Source organism: Molothrus aeneus, chromosome 18 (genome assembly GCF_037042795.1).
Source record: "Molothrus aeneus isolate 106 chromosome 18, BPBGC_Maene_1.0, whole genome shotgun sequence".
Lineage (NCBI taxonomy): Eukaryota > Metazoa > Chordata > Aves > Passeriformes > Icteridae > Molothrus > Molothrus aeneus.
Window position 1 is genome coordinate 2,104,034 of NC_089663.1, and position 13,001 is coordinate 2,117,034.

General features: G+C 46.2%; 1 protein-coding gene across 1 annotated transcript in view; it reads right to left on the reverse strand.

The window, feature by feature from the left end:
- Positions 1 to 12,391, reverse strand: part of FBXW8 (F-box and WD repeat domain containing 8) — a 60,968-nt gene extending 48,577 nt beyond the window's left edge. The window contains exons 1-4 of the mRNA XM_066562443.1: positions 12,104 to 12,391; positions 8,452 to 8,556; positions 2,138 to 2,302; positions 1,819 to 1,907 (exon numbers count right to left, since the gene is read on the reverse strand). Coding sequence (XP_066418540.1) covers positions 1,819 to 1,907; positions 2,138 to 2,302; positions 8,452 to 8,556; positions 12,104 to 12,391 — 647 coding nt within the window. The remainder of the gene's footprint in view (positions 1 to 1,818; positions 1,908 to 2,137; positions 2,303 to 8,451; positions 8,557 to 12,103) is intronic.
- Positions 12,392 to 13,001: the final 610 nt, after the last annotated feature.

Sequence of the window (13,001 nt, forward strand, 5' to 3'; positions counted from 1 at the left end):
AATCTGCATAACTCCTATCTACTGCATGTTTGGATATAAATACAAAAGAGAAAATGAAAGAAAAGAAGAGCTGGAGGTTTTGGCAGCAGCATGGAGACAACTGGGTTTGCTGTCTGAAAGTTTAGAGTCCTGCTCTCAGCTGCCCAAGAGCATTCAAAACCATTTCCACTAATTAGAGTTTTCCAGACATCTTTCTTATAATCAGTCTGTGAATTTTGAAGTATTTTAGAAGCAGTTTTCCCAGTCCCACACCATTAACATGAAGTGCTACCATTAAACATTGAACTCTGGTATGTCAAGGACAATGTAATAATTGTATTTATATCATAATTCTTATTTACTCATGTCGTTTCTGGAGGGTTACTAATTACTGAACCTGTGAAATTCAAACAGAACACAGTAAAGCCTCACACTTCCTGGGAGAATCACTGGAACCTCTTCTAAAAATTTGTGAGACTCTTAAAATTATATTTAAGAGTATAAACTACATGAATAGGTAACATTAAACCAAGGTGCAGAAAACTTCTATATTAGGAAAAGAGAAGTTTATCTATTCTGAGTGGGTTATTTTCCTCCTAAGTTGTCTTTTAAGTAAGAATGGACCAATTTAACAATCCTTCTAAGTTATTTTTGTGCTGTGACAAGATACCCTTGTGATTAAGAGATTTTTATGAAAAAACATTAAAAAGGGGGATTTTTCAATAGATGGAGTTCATCAGAAAGTACCTGAGTTTTTACAGGGACTACTTGTACATGAGATAACTTTTGAACAGTTCCATAAAAATTTGAACTGCTGAGGTAAATTGTAGATAAACATCCTCACCAGTCTCTAAAAGACAGCCTGTCTCAGGAACTGCAGGTGAATCCATTCTTAACAGAATTAAGGTTAATTAATTAAGCAACAAACAGGTGCTGCTTTTGAATTTATTAAAGGAAGCACCTGAGATTTCAGATGGTGAAGGTGGAGTGAGCCCTCCACAGACTGGTAAAGATGGAGTGGGCATTACACAGCCTGGTAAGGATGGAGCAAGCTTTACACACTCTGTTAAAGGTGGAGTGAGCATTACACACTCTGGTGAAGATAAAATGAGCATTACACTTTCTATAGAAGGTGGAGTGGGCATTACACAGCCTGGTAAAGGTAGAGTGGGAATTACACACACTATAAAAAATGAAGTGGGCATTACACACTCTGGTAAACATGGAGTGAACATTACACACTCCACAAAAGGTGGAGTGGGCATTACACACTCTGGTAACGATGGAGTAGGCACTACACACTGTTGCAGGTGCAATGGACATTACACATTCTGTAACACATGGAGTGAACATTACACTCTGTAAAAGGTGGAGTGGGCATTACACACTCTACAGAGGATGGAGTGGACACTACACACTCTACAGAGGATGGAGGGAGCATTACACACTCTATAAGAGTGGACTGGACATTACACACTCTATAAGATGGAATGGACATTACACCCTCTATAGAAGGTGGACTGGACATTACACTACAGAAGGTGGAGTGGGGATTACACACTCTACAAAGGATGGAGTGGGCATTACACACCCTACAGAAGGTGGAGTGGGCACTGCAGACCCTGTGCAGCTGCAGTGGGCAGTGTACACTCTATGGAAGGTGCAGTGGGCACTGCAGACCCTGTGCAGCCACAGTGAGCAGTGTACACTCTATGGAAGGTGCAGTGGGCAGTGCACACTCTATGGAAGGTGCAGTGGGCACTGCAGACCCTGTGCAGCCACAGTGAGCAGTGTACACTCTATGGAAGGTGCAGTGGGCAGTGCCAGCCCCGTGCTCACCCTGCCATGACCACGCCGTCGCAGCAGTGGACGTCGCACAGGACGCGGCCGGGCTCGTAGTGCAGCTGGCTCACGGCACCCACACGGTTCTGCAGAGAGACACAGGCTGGGTGTTCCCATTCCTTTAGCCACCAAAACCTGCTGCTGGCAAACTCCCAGCTTTGCTACTGCTGCTGAGAGAAAACCCCCCCCAGCAGCTTTCAGCTGGGAAAGAGGAGCTGCAGAACACAACCCCAACTCTCCTCTCCCACTTGCTGTAAGCAGGTTCCCATTTTTCCCCAATTCCAATTTTTCCCCAATTCCTTAATTTCCCTCTGACCTTCCAGTTGGTTTTCAGCATGTGCTCTCTGGCTCTGCAGTTTTTGAGGGCAAGCTTCCAGCAGGAATGGTCAGAGATGCTCATGTCCAACAGGTATCCCTCCTCCTGGCACAGCCGGTACCACAACACTTCATCTTCTGCAAGGATTTTCCATGTCCTGCTGACCTAGAAATCAATGTTTATATATGGATCTCTCATAAATGGATAAGGAAAAATGAGATTTAATATGAAATATTAAATAGTATCTGAAATATAAAGACATAAATTAATACAGGCTTGTACTAAGATTAAAGTCTTACTTTAATAAATATATTTGTTCAGTCTTTATACACCTGAGTGTATAAAAACCCCAGACTTTTAACAAAAGGCTTGTTTTCTGTGGTTTGTTCAGGAAATAACTGAGTTTATACTCCACTAAAACTCCACATAACATAGACACCAGCTTAGTGGCTACACTGTCAACCTGAAATATCACTGACTGGAAAATTTTGACAGGAAAAGCAGCAAGAAAACAATTAAGAGAGAATTGTGAGCTTAGAGCAAAAATATGAATATATTTTCATATTTGTAGCTAAGAAACCCTCTCAGATCACAGCACCATATCCCTGAAGTCCCACTGACAATGCCTGATTAGGGGTATGACATTAGTGATTTATAACCTATTGTATTACAGTATGCATAAATAGGAATGAATTATTAAGTTTTTCAAGCAGCCTCAAGTTGCTGCCCATTCCAGAGAGAACAGCTTCATCACAATCAATTGTGGGCTCAGAATTAAAGATTCAAGAGGTAAGAGCCAGCTTAAGTAGCTTTTTTTTTTTCCTCTGTAATTCTTAATTTTAAAAAAACAGACGTAACCAATGAAAGCCACTGCTGGTGAAAGCAGCAATCAATTGTGCTCTGGTTCTAAAAAGATTAAAAGAACCTTCTGAGACTGACATCATTTTTAGTAAGTTACAATTAAGCATCTAATGTTCATTTCAGTCCCCAGATTATGCCAAGAATCCAAGCCTCCCATGGACACAAACTCCCCCAGGACCATCTCTTTCTATTTATTTGCCATTTTTTTCCATAGTGACACACACATAGAAAATGTTTAATATGATGAAAGAAGGGGTGATCTGAGTAACCTGCAAGTGTTTTTAAGGTTTGAGACCTACAGAGAAAAGCAGCGCTCAAATAGGAATATCCAAAAGCAGCAAAATGAACATTCTGAATCACCCAGAGAGCTCAGTGCAAACTGGCAGAGGGAGACAATCCCCCTCCATCCTCTGACAAAGGAAATGACCTGCACAGGGCAAGAATAAAGCCCTGAAATGACAGAACCAGCACTGAGGCTGCTCCAGCAACACACAGTACCCTGGAATCAAAGTGCTGAGTGCTCCTGTCCCTAGAGGGACACACTCAGCAACTTCAAAAGCACCAAAAAGAGGCAATCCCAAATCCAAACCATTAAGAATTTGCTCTCAATTTGATTTAAAAGTAGGATAAATATCTGTGTTATTGCTCCAAGAACACAAAAAAAAAAAAAAACCAAAACCCCAAAGCAGCTTTCTGCTGACACACCAAAAGAGCAGCTGTGGTGCAGGAGTGGAGCTCCCCAGGCAGAACCTCTGCCCCCTCCCCAAACAGCAGCACATTTTCCTGACAGGGACAGGCTGAGCACACGCACAGGGAAGCACAGCCAAACCAGGCCAGCTCTTGCCTTGCTTTCCAAAAGAGAAATCAAAAATAAACACACACCTTTCAGCCTGCCAAAACAGACAATATTGCACAGACCTTTCAAGTTTCAAGGTCTTAAAAGCATTTTATAAAGACAGTAAAACAAAAGAAAAAGGGGGGGAGCTACATAAAATTTTGACTGCCTTTTCAACTTTCAGGGGGAATAAAGATCCTATCCTATCCTGATTTTTTTTCAATCAAATTACAGTGAACCCTGCTGCTTTACAAGCCTGAATTTCCAAAGGGTCCCTAACCCAGCCTTTTCTTACAGCCCCAAACTCACATGCCAATCCCTTGTAAAACCCCACTGAGCGAGGCTCAGCTGCACGAAATCACTAATAAAGAGTCTCAAGCATTTCACTTTACAGCACCACTGTGAGCTGCAGCATTAAAACCAGCCATTGGCTTCAAGTCAGCTTTATTAGATCTGCTTGACTTGGAGTTTCAGGTGAGGCCCCAAAAGCCAGGGCATTATAGCTTTATTTACATGCACCTAAAAGCTGGGTGCTGGAGAGGAGCTGAGATGTGCAAAGCTCTTGTTAAAACTTGTTTCCAAATCTAAACTGAACAGAAACTCCAGCAAGGATCAATGACAACATCTTACAGACTTGTTTAAAGATTTGGAGTCCTGAATTTAATTTTGTCTTCAGTGTTCCTATTATCTTTTTACAACTGTTCTCAGCAAAGAAAGTTTGGGTTCCCCTGAGCTCCACAGAGGGACAGTTTTATATTTTATAGTTCAGCAAGTAATAATGTTCTGAAGGACTTCAAAAGCTTTTGCTGACACAGACTTTGCTATTTGGTTTTGCCTCTGGGGGATATTTTTCCCCCTAAAAAACCCCACCTCTTCCATCAAATGCAAAATTTCTTCTAATCCCATCTAAATCAACTGGCTCAAATCCTAATGAAGGTTTATTCATCCCTCTGCATCTGATAATGGTTTTTATTTCACTAGGTTTATTTTCTTCCCCAGACACACAAAGGCAGAGTCAAGGCTCATTTGCTGGGACCAGGGGCCTCAATTAGAACTCGCTGGACTTTGAGCTCGGTACAAAAAATAGTGCCAAGTGTTTAATCCAAAGCCATTCTGATGGAAACTGCTCATCTTTTCTGCTCCCAGCCCTGAGCACAAAATGGTTTGGCCTGGAAGGGACCTTAAAGACCACCCAGTGCCACCCCTGCCATGGCAGGGACACCTCCCACTGTCCCAGGTGCTCCCAGCCCCAGTGTCCAGCCTGGCCTTGAGCACTGCCAGGGATCCAGGGGCAGCCCCAGCTGCTCTGGGCACCTGTGCCAGGGCCTGCCCACCCTGCCAGGGAACAATTCCTCATTCCCAATATCCCATCCATCCCTGCCCTCTGGCAGTGGGAGCCATTCCCTGGGTCCTGTCCCTCCATCCCTTGTCCCCAGTCCCTCTGCAGCTCTCCTGGAGCCCCTTCAGACCCTGCAAGGGGCTCTGAGGTGTCCCTGGAGCCTTCTCCTCTCCAGGTGAGCACCCCCAGCTCTCCCAGCCCTTGGAGCATTTCCTCCTCTGGTCTCACTCCAGCAGCTCCATGTCCTCCTGATGTTGGAGACCCCATGCCCAGGGGCAGCTCTGCAGGTGGGCTCTCACCTGAGCAGAGCAGAGGGGCAGAATCCCCCCCTCCTTTCCTGCTGCTCCTGATGGGGGCTCAGCCCAGGGCAGGGATATCCTTATCCATCCATTCCTCTGCACTCTCTGGGAATCACAAGGAGGATGGATGATGGCTTTTACCCATAAACAACCTTGATGCAAAACCATGCTCAAAAAAACACATTCAATTTTCCTTTTATAAATGTATAAACATTAAAGCCTCAACAGTTTGACAATCCCAGAAGCCCTGGAAGCAAGCAGCTGAAATTCCTGATTTATGCACGACAATTCATTCCTAAATTCCTAGAAACAGTCTCCCTTGCCCTAGATACATACACAATTCCTGTGTTGGTAAACACTTTTAAACCTTCTCTAAGATGAAAACCTAACAGGTCAAGGGAATTTCCCACAGAAACAAATCTGCCAAAATTCAGTGCTGCTGAATTCAAACACATCCCCTCATCACCAAGCTGAACCATAAATGCCAGGTCCCCAAGCCATGGGTAAAATAAATGTATTTACAGTATCAGCCCTAAATCACACCCAGGCATTCCAGTTTGTCACATCTGTGGTGTCCCAAGGGATTGTTTTTCCTTTCCCCCTACACCCTGACCAGGAGGAAGGAGTGACTGCTCCCAAACCTGTCACAGTCACAGGAGAGTCACTCATGGTACAGATATTTCTGCCAATGGTCAGAACACAATCAGAAAGTGCTCAGAGGGCAGAATTTTGCCTTACCCTGGCCTGTTATGTGCTACACAAAGCCCTGGATACTTTTCTCCTTGGATTCCAAACGTGGGATATCAACAGGGACTGGTCTGGTGGGTGCTGCTGAATGTCACCCCCCTACTGCAGACCCAGCAGAGCTCAGGACATTTATTTACAGACTTGTGTACTTCCAGTGCCACACAGACAGGTTGTGGTTTACACTACTAATTCCAAAAATCAAAGAAAAGCTGTGGGGGAGCGAGGGAAAGGGAAATATCAAGGTGAAATTCAAGTTCTCCAGACAGTCTGTGGTGTGATTAAATCTCAGAGAGGCTCTGCAGTCAGGCTCCTTTCCTGTTAGCTGGTTACCAATTTGGCAGAAAGGACTAAGCAAACAGGTTTTCTCCAAAGGCACTCACATGGATCATGATGCCAATTCTACCAACTGGCCCAATTTCACTGAAATCCCAAGGCACCTTAATAAAAAAAACCTTTCTAGGATAACACCATAAAGCAGCAGGGTTTTCCATGGAACAGAAGAGGGCTCCCCCCCTTCAAAAACAAAACCACCAGGAGAAAAATGAAAATGCTATTTATTTTTATGGCTCTGCTTTTTATTTGAACAGTTAAATAGAAACCAGCTCTGCACTGGATATTCATCTGATTGGGAAAGCCCTGTGAAACACTGGGCACTTGCTCAGCTGCCACAAAGGAACAGTGACTTGGGAACAGGAGAATGAGAAATGTGGAAAATTCTCTCTGTTAAAACACATCTTATGAGAACAGGTTGAAGCTAAGAAGCAAAGTGAATGGGAGGGAAATCCAGTGCAGCCCTAAGCACAGGGAAAAGGAGCAGCCTGACAGCAGCCAATCTTTTTACTATGCCATGAGGTAAAGTGATCAAGCCTAAGGAGGGGGGGAAAAGAGAGTGAAAGAAAAACCTTAAACTAATCCACTTCAAAAATGCAGCCCTGTTCCATGCCACGGGCTGTGGCCTTTATTGATGGCATATCTCTACCCCAAGGGACAGAAACCTGAGCACATCTGAAAGCTTCCCTGTCCTGGACAGCACCAAAAAATAATCCCAGAGAATCTTCCCCTCTGCAAGAGCAGCCCTGCACAAGGAATTAATTTTCTTTAAACAGTCCCTGTCCCTAAAAGGCATTAGCAACTCCAAGATTTAAGCAATAACCACTTGTAGCTATTTAACACTACAAAACACTCATAGTGAACATTAAAAGCCCAATTTCCTTTCAAAGCCTGGACCATCTGCAGAATATTTAAGTTTAGCCATCCTCAACAGACCCTGTCACTTCTCAGTTTTCACATATTAACATTTTTCTCTTCCACTCAAACCATGCCCTAGACTGTTTGTAAAACAGAGAATGGTTTTGGTTGGATTTTTGTGAGGTTGCAAGATGTGCTCTGTATGTGAAAGTTAATGACCACCAGCCTGGAACCCTAAACAGTGGCCACAGGAGAAGCTGGAATTGTATCTACAATATTCTTCTTGATTCCACTGGGTAATCAGCAATTGCCAATTAAGTTGGCTTTGAAGACTCATTCAGAGAGGAGGTTCATCACTCAGTGGGTGAAGAAAGGACATAAAGAGGTCCAACAGTGTGGGCTGAACAGCCCTGAGTAGAATGAGGTGAGAATGAGTGCTTCAGTAAGAGTAGGCAGTTTACAACTACACGTAAATTAAGGACCATGCCTGAGTACAGACTGCTGAGAGCATTACCTGAAAGTATCAGAAAAGAAAAACATAAACTCCTTGCAGGGCTGGGGGGAGGAAATCAGGGTCCTTTAAGAATTTAGCCTCACATGGAAATAGTACAGACAAAAAGTTACTACTCCAATGTCTGTGGTTCAATCCCATGCTGGAAATTGGGAGGAGCAGCTCTTGCCATGCCCTTAGCACTGCCAAGTGCTGAGTCCTAAACACTGCAAGACACTGACCTGAATCAAAAATGCTTCAGAACACTCACTCAAATCAAAATATCCTTGCACTATTTATTTTCAATTTTAAGGCTTTGCTGCTGCCCAAGCCACAGATGTTTTATTTAACTCTGCTCAAGTGCAGCTGTAAATCCAGCTCATGTACCATTACATTTCCAATATCCAGCTTTGGAACTGTCTCCTGTGAGTGAAAGCACAACCAGCTGAGTTCCTTGGGCTACCACCCCACTTGCCTACATGGAGGTGCCTGGTTTTTCACTATTTCTGCCAGTTTTTAGTGGAATCAGAGCAGCAAAGTGCCAGCAGCACTCACCTGAGCACACCTTCCCAGCTCAGCCTTGCCCAGGTACTGGAATATCTTCAGTGCCAGCTCATAAGGCAGCTGCACGTCGAAAAAAGGAACCTCATTGATTTCATTCTGAGAAGGAAAAAGAAGAAAATAATTGGTGAGGCTGGTTTAACACACAGTTTGACAGCAGGAGAAGTTACCATGGTATGGAGAAGGAATGGTGTGTCCTCAGGGCCACCACAGCTCCATGAAAATATCATTTTTTCTGCCTCTCCATTCTTTCATGGCCCTTTAAAGGGCAGAGAAAGGCAGGACACAAGTTCTAGTGAAATAGTTTGGCTAAAGTGCCAAAAACCCCCAATAAATGATCACTTTGAAGGTATATGCCCATTATTAATTTCACCTGCAAGATTTCAATCCCATGTGATGGAAAAATGAACAAATATTTTAAATAAAACTGAATGGAGATGATGTTGGTTTCTTTCATTGCTAATATAAAAATGCTATTTTAATATGAAATGTTCCTCCTTTAACTAATTGTGCATCTCAAACAAAAAATTTGAAGCCAAATCCATCAATTTAAGCTAACAGCTAAATGCAGCACATAGATTTTTCCTAGATGTATTCTGTTTGGTTTAATTACATAATTATTGCATCTTCTTCCTGCAGTTATCACAACAAGATTTATCTTCCCTCTTATCCTGTCTAGATATTCAACATTTTTATATTCTATAATAGAGAAAGAGCTTAATCAGCTGATTCTGACTATTTCTATGTCACTAGTTTTGCTCTGCAGTGTTTTCTCTGGTTTCTGTCCCCCCACAGGTGCTCCTGATCATTGTCCATCAATCCTCATGCACAAAATCAGCTGCTCAGTTAAAACCCATCTCCACTGCTTGCCTTCAGAAGCTCAGGATCATCTCCTGCCACTTCCCTAACCCTGGTACCTTTGTGGGTCTCTCCTAGAGCTTCTCATTCAAATCTGGGCCATTTGCAGTACCACAGTAGAATCAAATGGATATTCTGGGTTTATTCAAAGCATTTACTCAGGGAAATCCCAATATAATGGGTATGGTTTTTAAAGCAAAAGATATTCCACACTCAGGACAAGAAATTCTAAACACAAGCAAGTGTTTGGACAACACAAACACAGGCAATGCTCCCATCAGGTCTTTTAGCAACAAAACATCACATCACACACGCTGGAACCTCCCACTTGTTCTAAAGTCACTTAGAGCAGGAGCTGCAGCCAGCCCTGCTGCTGCCCTCCCTCCTTCCCTCCCTCCTCACCCCCAATTTCCCTGCACAAGCAGCTCCTGCTCCCTGCCCCGTGCTGGGGCCGCCGCGGATCCGCAGGGTCTGTTTTGCTTTGGAGCGCTGTAAATGCCACCCGTCTCCAGCGGGGACACCCAAGGAAAGCACAAAGGGATCCCAGGCTGCCCGAACAAACCAGAGGAGCCACTGGGCAAGGCTTGTTAGCTCCGGGCTCATGAGCACAGGCACGGCACCACCGCAGGTGAGCTCCTTCCAAATTGGGCTTGAGTCGTGTCCAGGCAGCAGATCTGGGCTGGCTGGGTGCACACAGGGTCTCACTGCAAGGAATCGGGGCTGCAGGCACAGCAGTGCTCACACAAGGCTCAGCACCAACGGTGCTCTGGAGGAAAGGAGGGGAAAAGAGCAAAAAACTTCAGGGATCCAGGGCCTGCCCACCCTGCCAGGGAACAATCCCTAATTCCCAATATCCCATCCATCCCTGCCCTCTGGCAGTGGGAGCCATTCCCTGGGTCCTGTCCCTCCATCCCTTGTCCCCAGTCCCTCTGCAGCTCTCCTGGAGCCCCTTCAGGCCCTGCAAGGGGCTCTGAGGTGTCCCTGGAGCCTTCTCCTCTCCAGGTGAGCACCCCCAGCTCTCCCAACCTACAGAGAGTTTTATAAACTGAGCTGCACAAGGATTTATACCCTGCTTCAAATAAACCCAGAAGTGCTTTTTTTCCTGCTTTGGTGCTGCAAAGGGTCCAAGTTTAAATGAAGAGTAGCTGCAGAAGAAACCTACACAGTAAAGGAATGGGGGTTAGGAAGTGCCAAGAGGGAGAGGATGATCCTGATTTAGGATCTGTCTGAGGTTCTGGAGGCACAGCACAAACTCATACTGATTCCATTCTGTGAAAAACGCCAATCACTTGTTTTTAAAATTTTAAAAGTTTAATAGTAATAAAATGGTTATAAAAATAGTAATACAATTAGAGTAATAATAATTTGGACAATTTGAATTAGGACAATATGAGACAATAGAAATAAAGAGTTACAGACGTCTGGGTACCTTTTCTGGGCAGCAGGAGCCTGAAAAAGGACCCAGGTTAACAGAGGATTAACCCTTAAAAACAACAGTCTGTTGCATATTCATACACCTCATACATGATGCATAAATTCCATTCAAACACAGGATTCTGTCTGGTCATCCTCAACTTCTTCCCCTGAATCCTAACAGCAGCTTCGAGGTGGGAAGAAGTTCATTTCTTCTGATGATGGGGCAATAAATTCTTTTTCTCTGAAAGATGCAGGTGTCTTGTGGCTGCTATCTCACTGCAAGTCCTTTCTTTAAAAAAAGTATCCTACATAGCACAGTTTCTATTTTAACATTTTTTTATAACCCAAAACTATATTTAACACACTACTTAAGAGAATTAATACATTACTTTCTAACACAACACATATAATATTCATTTTAATATTTGCGAAAAGCCAATCATAAAATTTTCCACACACATTTGTCATACACTCTAATGCAATCCTAACATTAGAGGCAGAGCCAGGTCTTCCCACACCCCAAAAATTCCTGCAGCTTGTCCTCAGCACAAGGAAGCAGGGATGTTAAGTCAGCATCAGTCTGTCTAAAAGTCTACTGGAATGAGTCCAAAACTCAAATACAACCAGCCCCTCTGAGACAGATTCGGGCTCCTGTGTGCTAATGGAGCACTAATTCTGTAAAATGGATTAATTTGTGCCTTGCAGACAGAAATTTAATCTGTTCCTTTTAATTTTTTTAAGCAAAGAGTAATTAGTCATAGTGAGGTTAGTGAGAACCAAGAAAATCGGTTTCCCCCTTAGTTTTCCTATACTGTAAATAACATCTATATGGCATTTAGAGGATTTACCAAAGTAACTTTTATCTGGTTCAGAACTGTATTTAAGACTATTTCCAAATTAACTCCTTTATTTAAAGAATTAAAGCTTGTTTTCTTACTACGCTGCTGTGTCACAAGGCAGGATATCCTTAATTACTGCACTCGCATCAAACTGCCTGAGTAAACAACAAAAAATCTTAAGAGAAAAAAGATGTTATTTCACGGCATATCTCGAGTTGGAAGGGACCCTCGAGGATCACCGAGCCCAATTCATAACCCCGCACAGGACACCCCAACAATCCCACCCCGTGCCATTACACAGGACAAGCAGATTCTGAAGGGTTAAAACTTTGTAAAGGGATGTATATTCAGAAGCTGAGGTTATAAACAAGCACACAGGAACACCAAGGTCCCCTTTGCTCGCCGCCTCCAGCCAGCGGCCCGGCAGCCGAGCCCTCTCCGTGCTCCGGTACCGGCCCCACCGCGACCCCGCCTGGGGCCCGGCCCGTCCCCGCCACAGCCCCAGCGCCGCCCCCGGCCCCGCGCAGCCCTACCAGGTCTCGGATAAGCTGCCCCAGCAGATCGTCCCCATCTCCGGGTTCCCTATCCGCGGGTTCCCCGGCGGGCCGGGCGGGTGCCGGGCTGCGGCGGGCCGGGGCGCTGCCGGCCAGCAGCCCGCGGGCCAGCGCCAGGTACCCGGGCTCGGCCGGGGACTCCCGCGGGCTCTCGCCCGGCCTCTCCGGCGGCTCCTGAGGGGGCTCCTCCCGCCGCCGCCGCTTCGCGCCCCCGGCCCGCTCCTCCCGCCGCCGGGGCCGCTCCCGCTCCGCCGGCACCGCGGCCATGGCGGCGGGGCCGGCCCGGCGCGGCACGGAAACCGCGCCCCGCGCCCGCGCGTTCCGCCGCTACAAGGTTCCGCCGCCGCCGGGACCGGGGCCGGTGCTCGGGAATGGAGCCGGTGGTGGGGCCGGGGCCGCCGTTTTGTGGTCCCCACACGAGGGCGGCGATGGCGGACGGTCCCCACACGAGGGCCCAGCCTGACTCTAGAGAGCCGCGGGCGGCCGAGCGAGGCCGCGGGGACGGCAGGGTCGGCTGGGACCCCTCAGCCCCCTCACAGCCATGGCCGGGGACAGGGACAGGGCGGGGCAGGGTCCCGCTGGGAACCCTCAGCCGTGGCCGGCCCCGCTGGGATCCCTCGGCCCCCTCACAGCCATGGCCGGTCCCAGGGGAGAAGCCTTTCCCACGGCAGGGTTGTTGCCCATGGACGTGGCCGCTCACAGTGACAGATGTGCCGCTCTGAGTGACTGATGTGCCTCTCTGAGGCCATTTTTTCCTTTCTCTTGGTCATATCTGAAGCTTAGCGGGTGGGCAGGGATGGCCCTGCCACACCTGCTGGGAAGGTGTTTTGCTGCTTGATTCACACCCATCTCCTGCGGCCACCACAGCCCGAGAGCT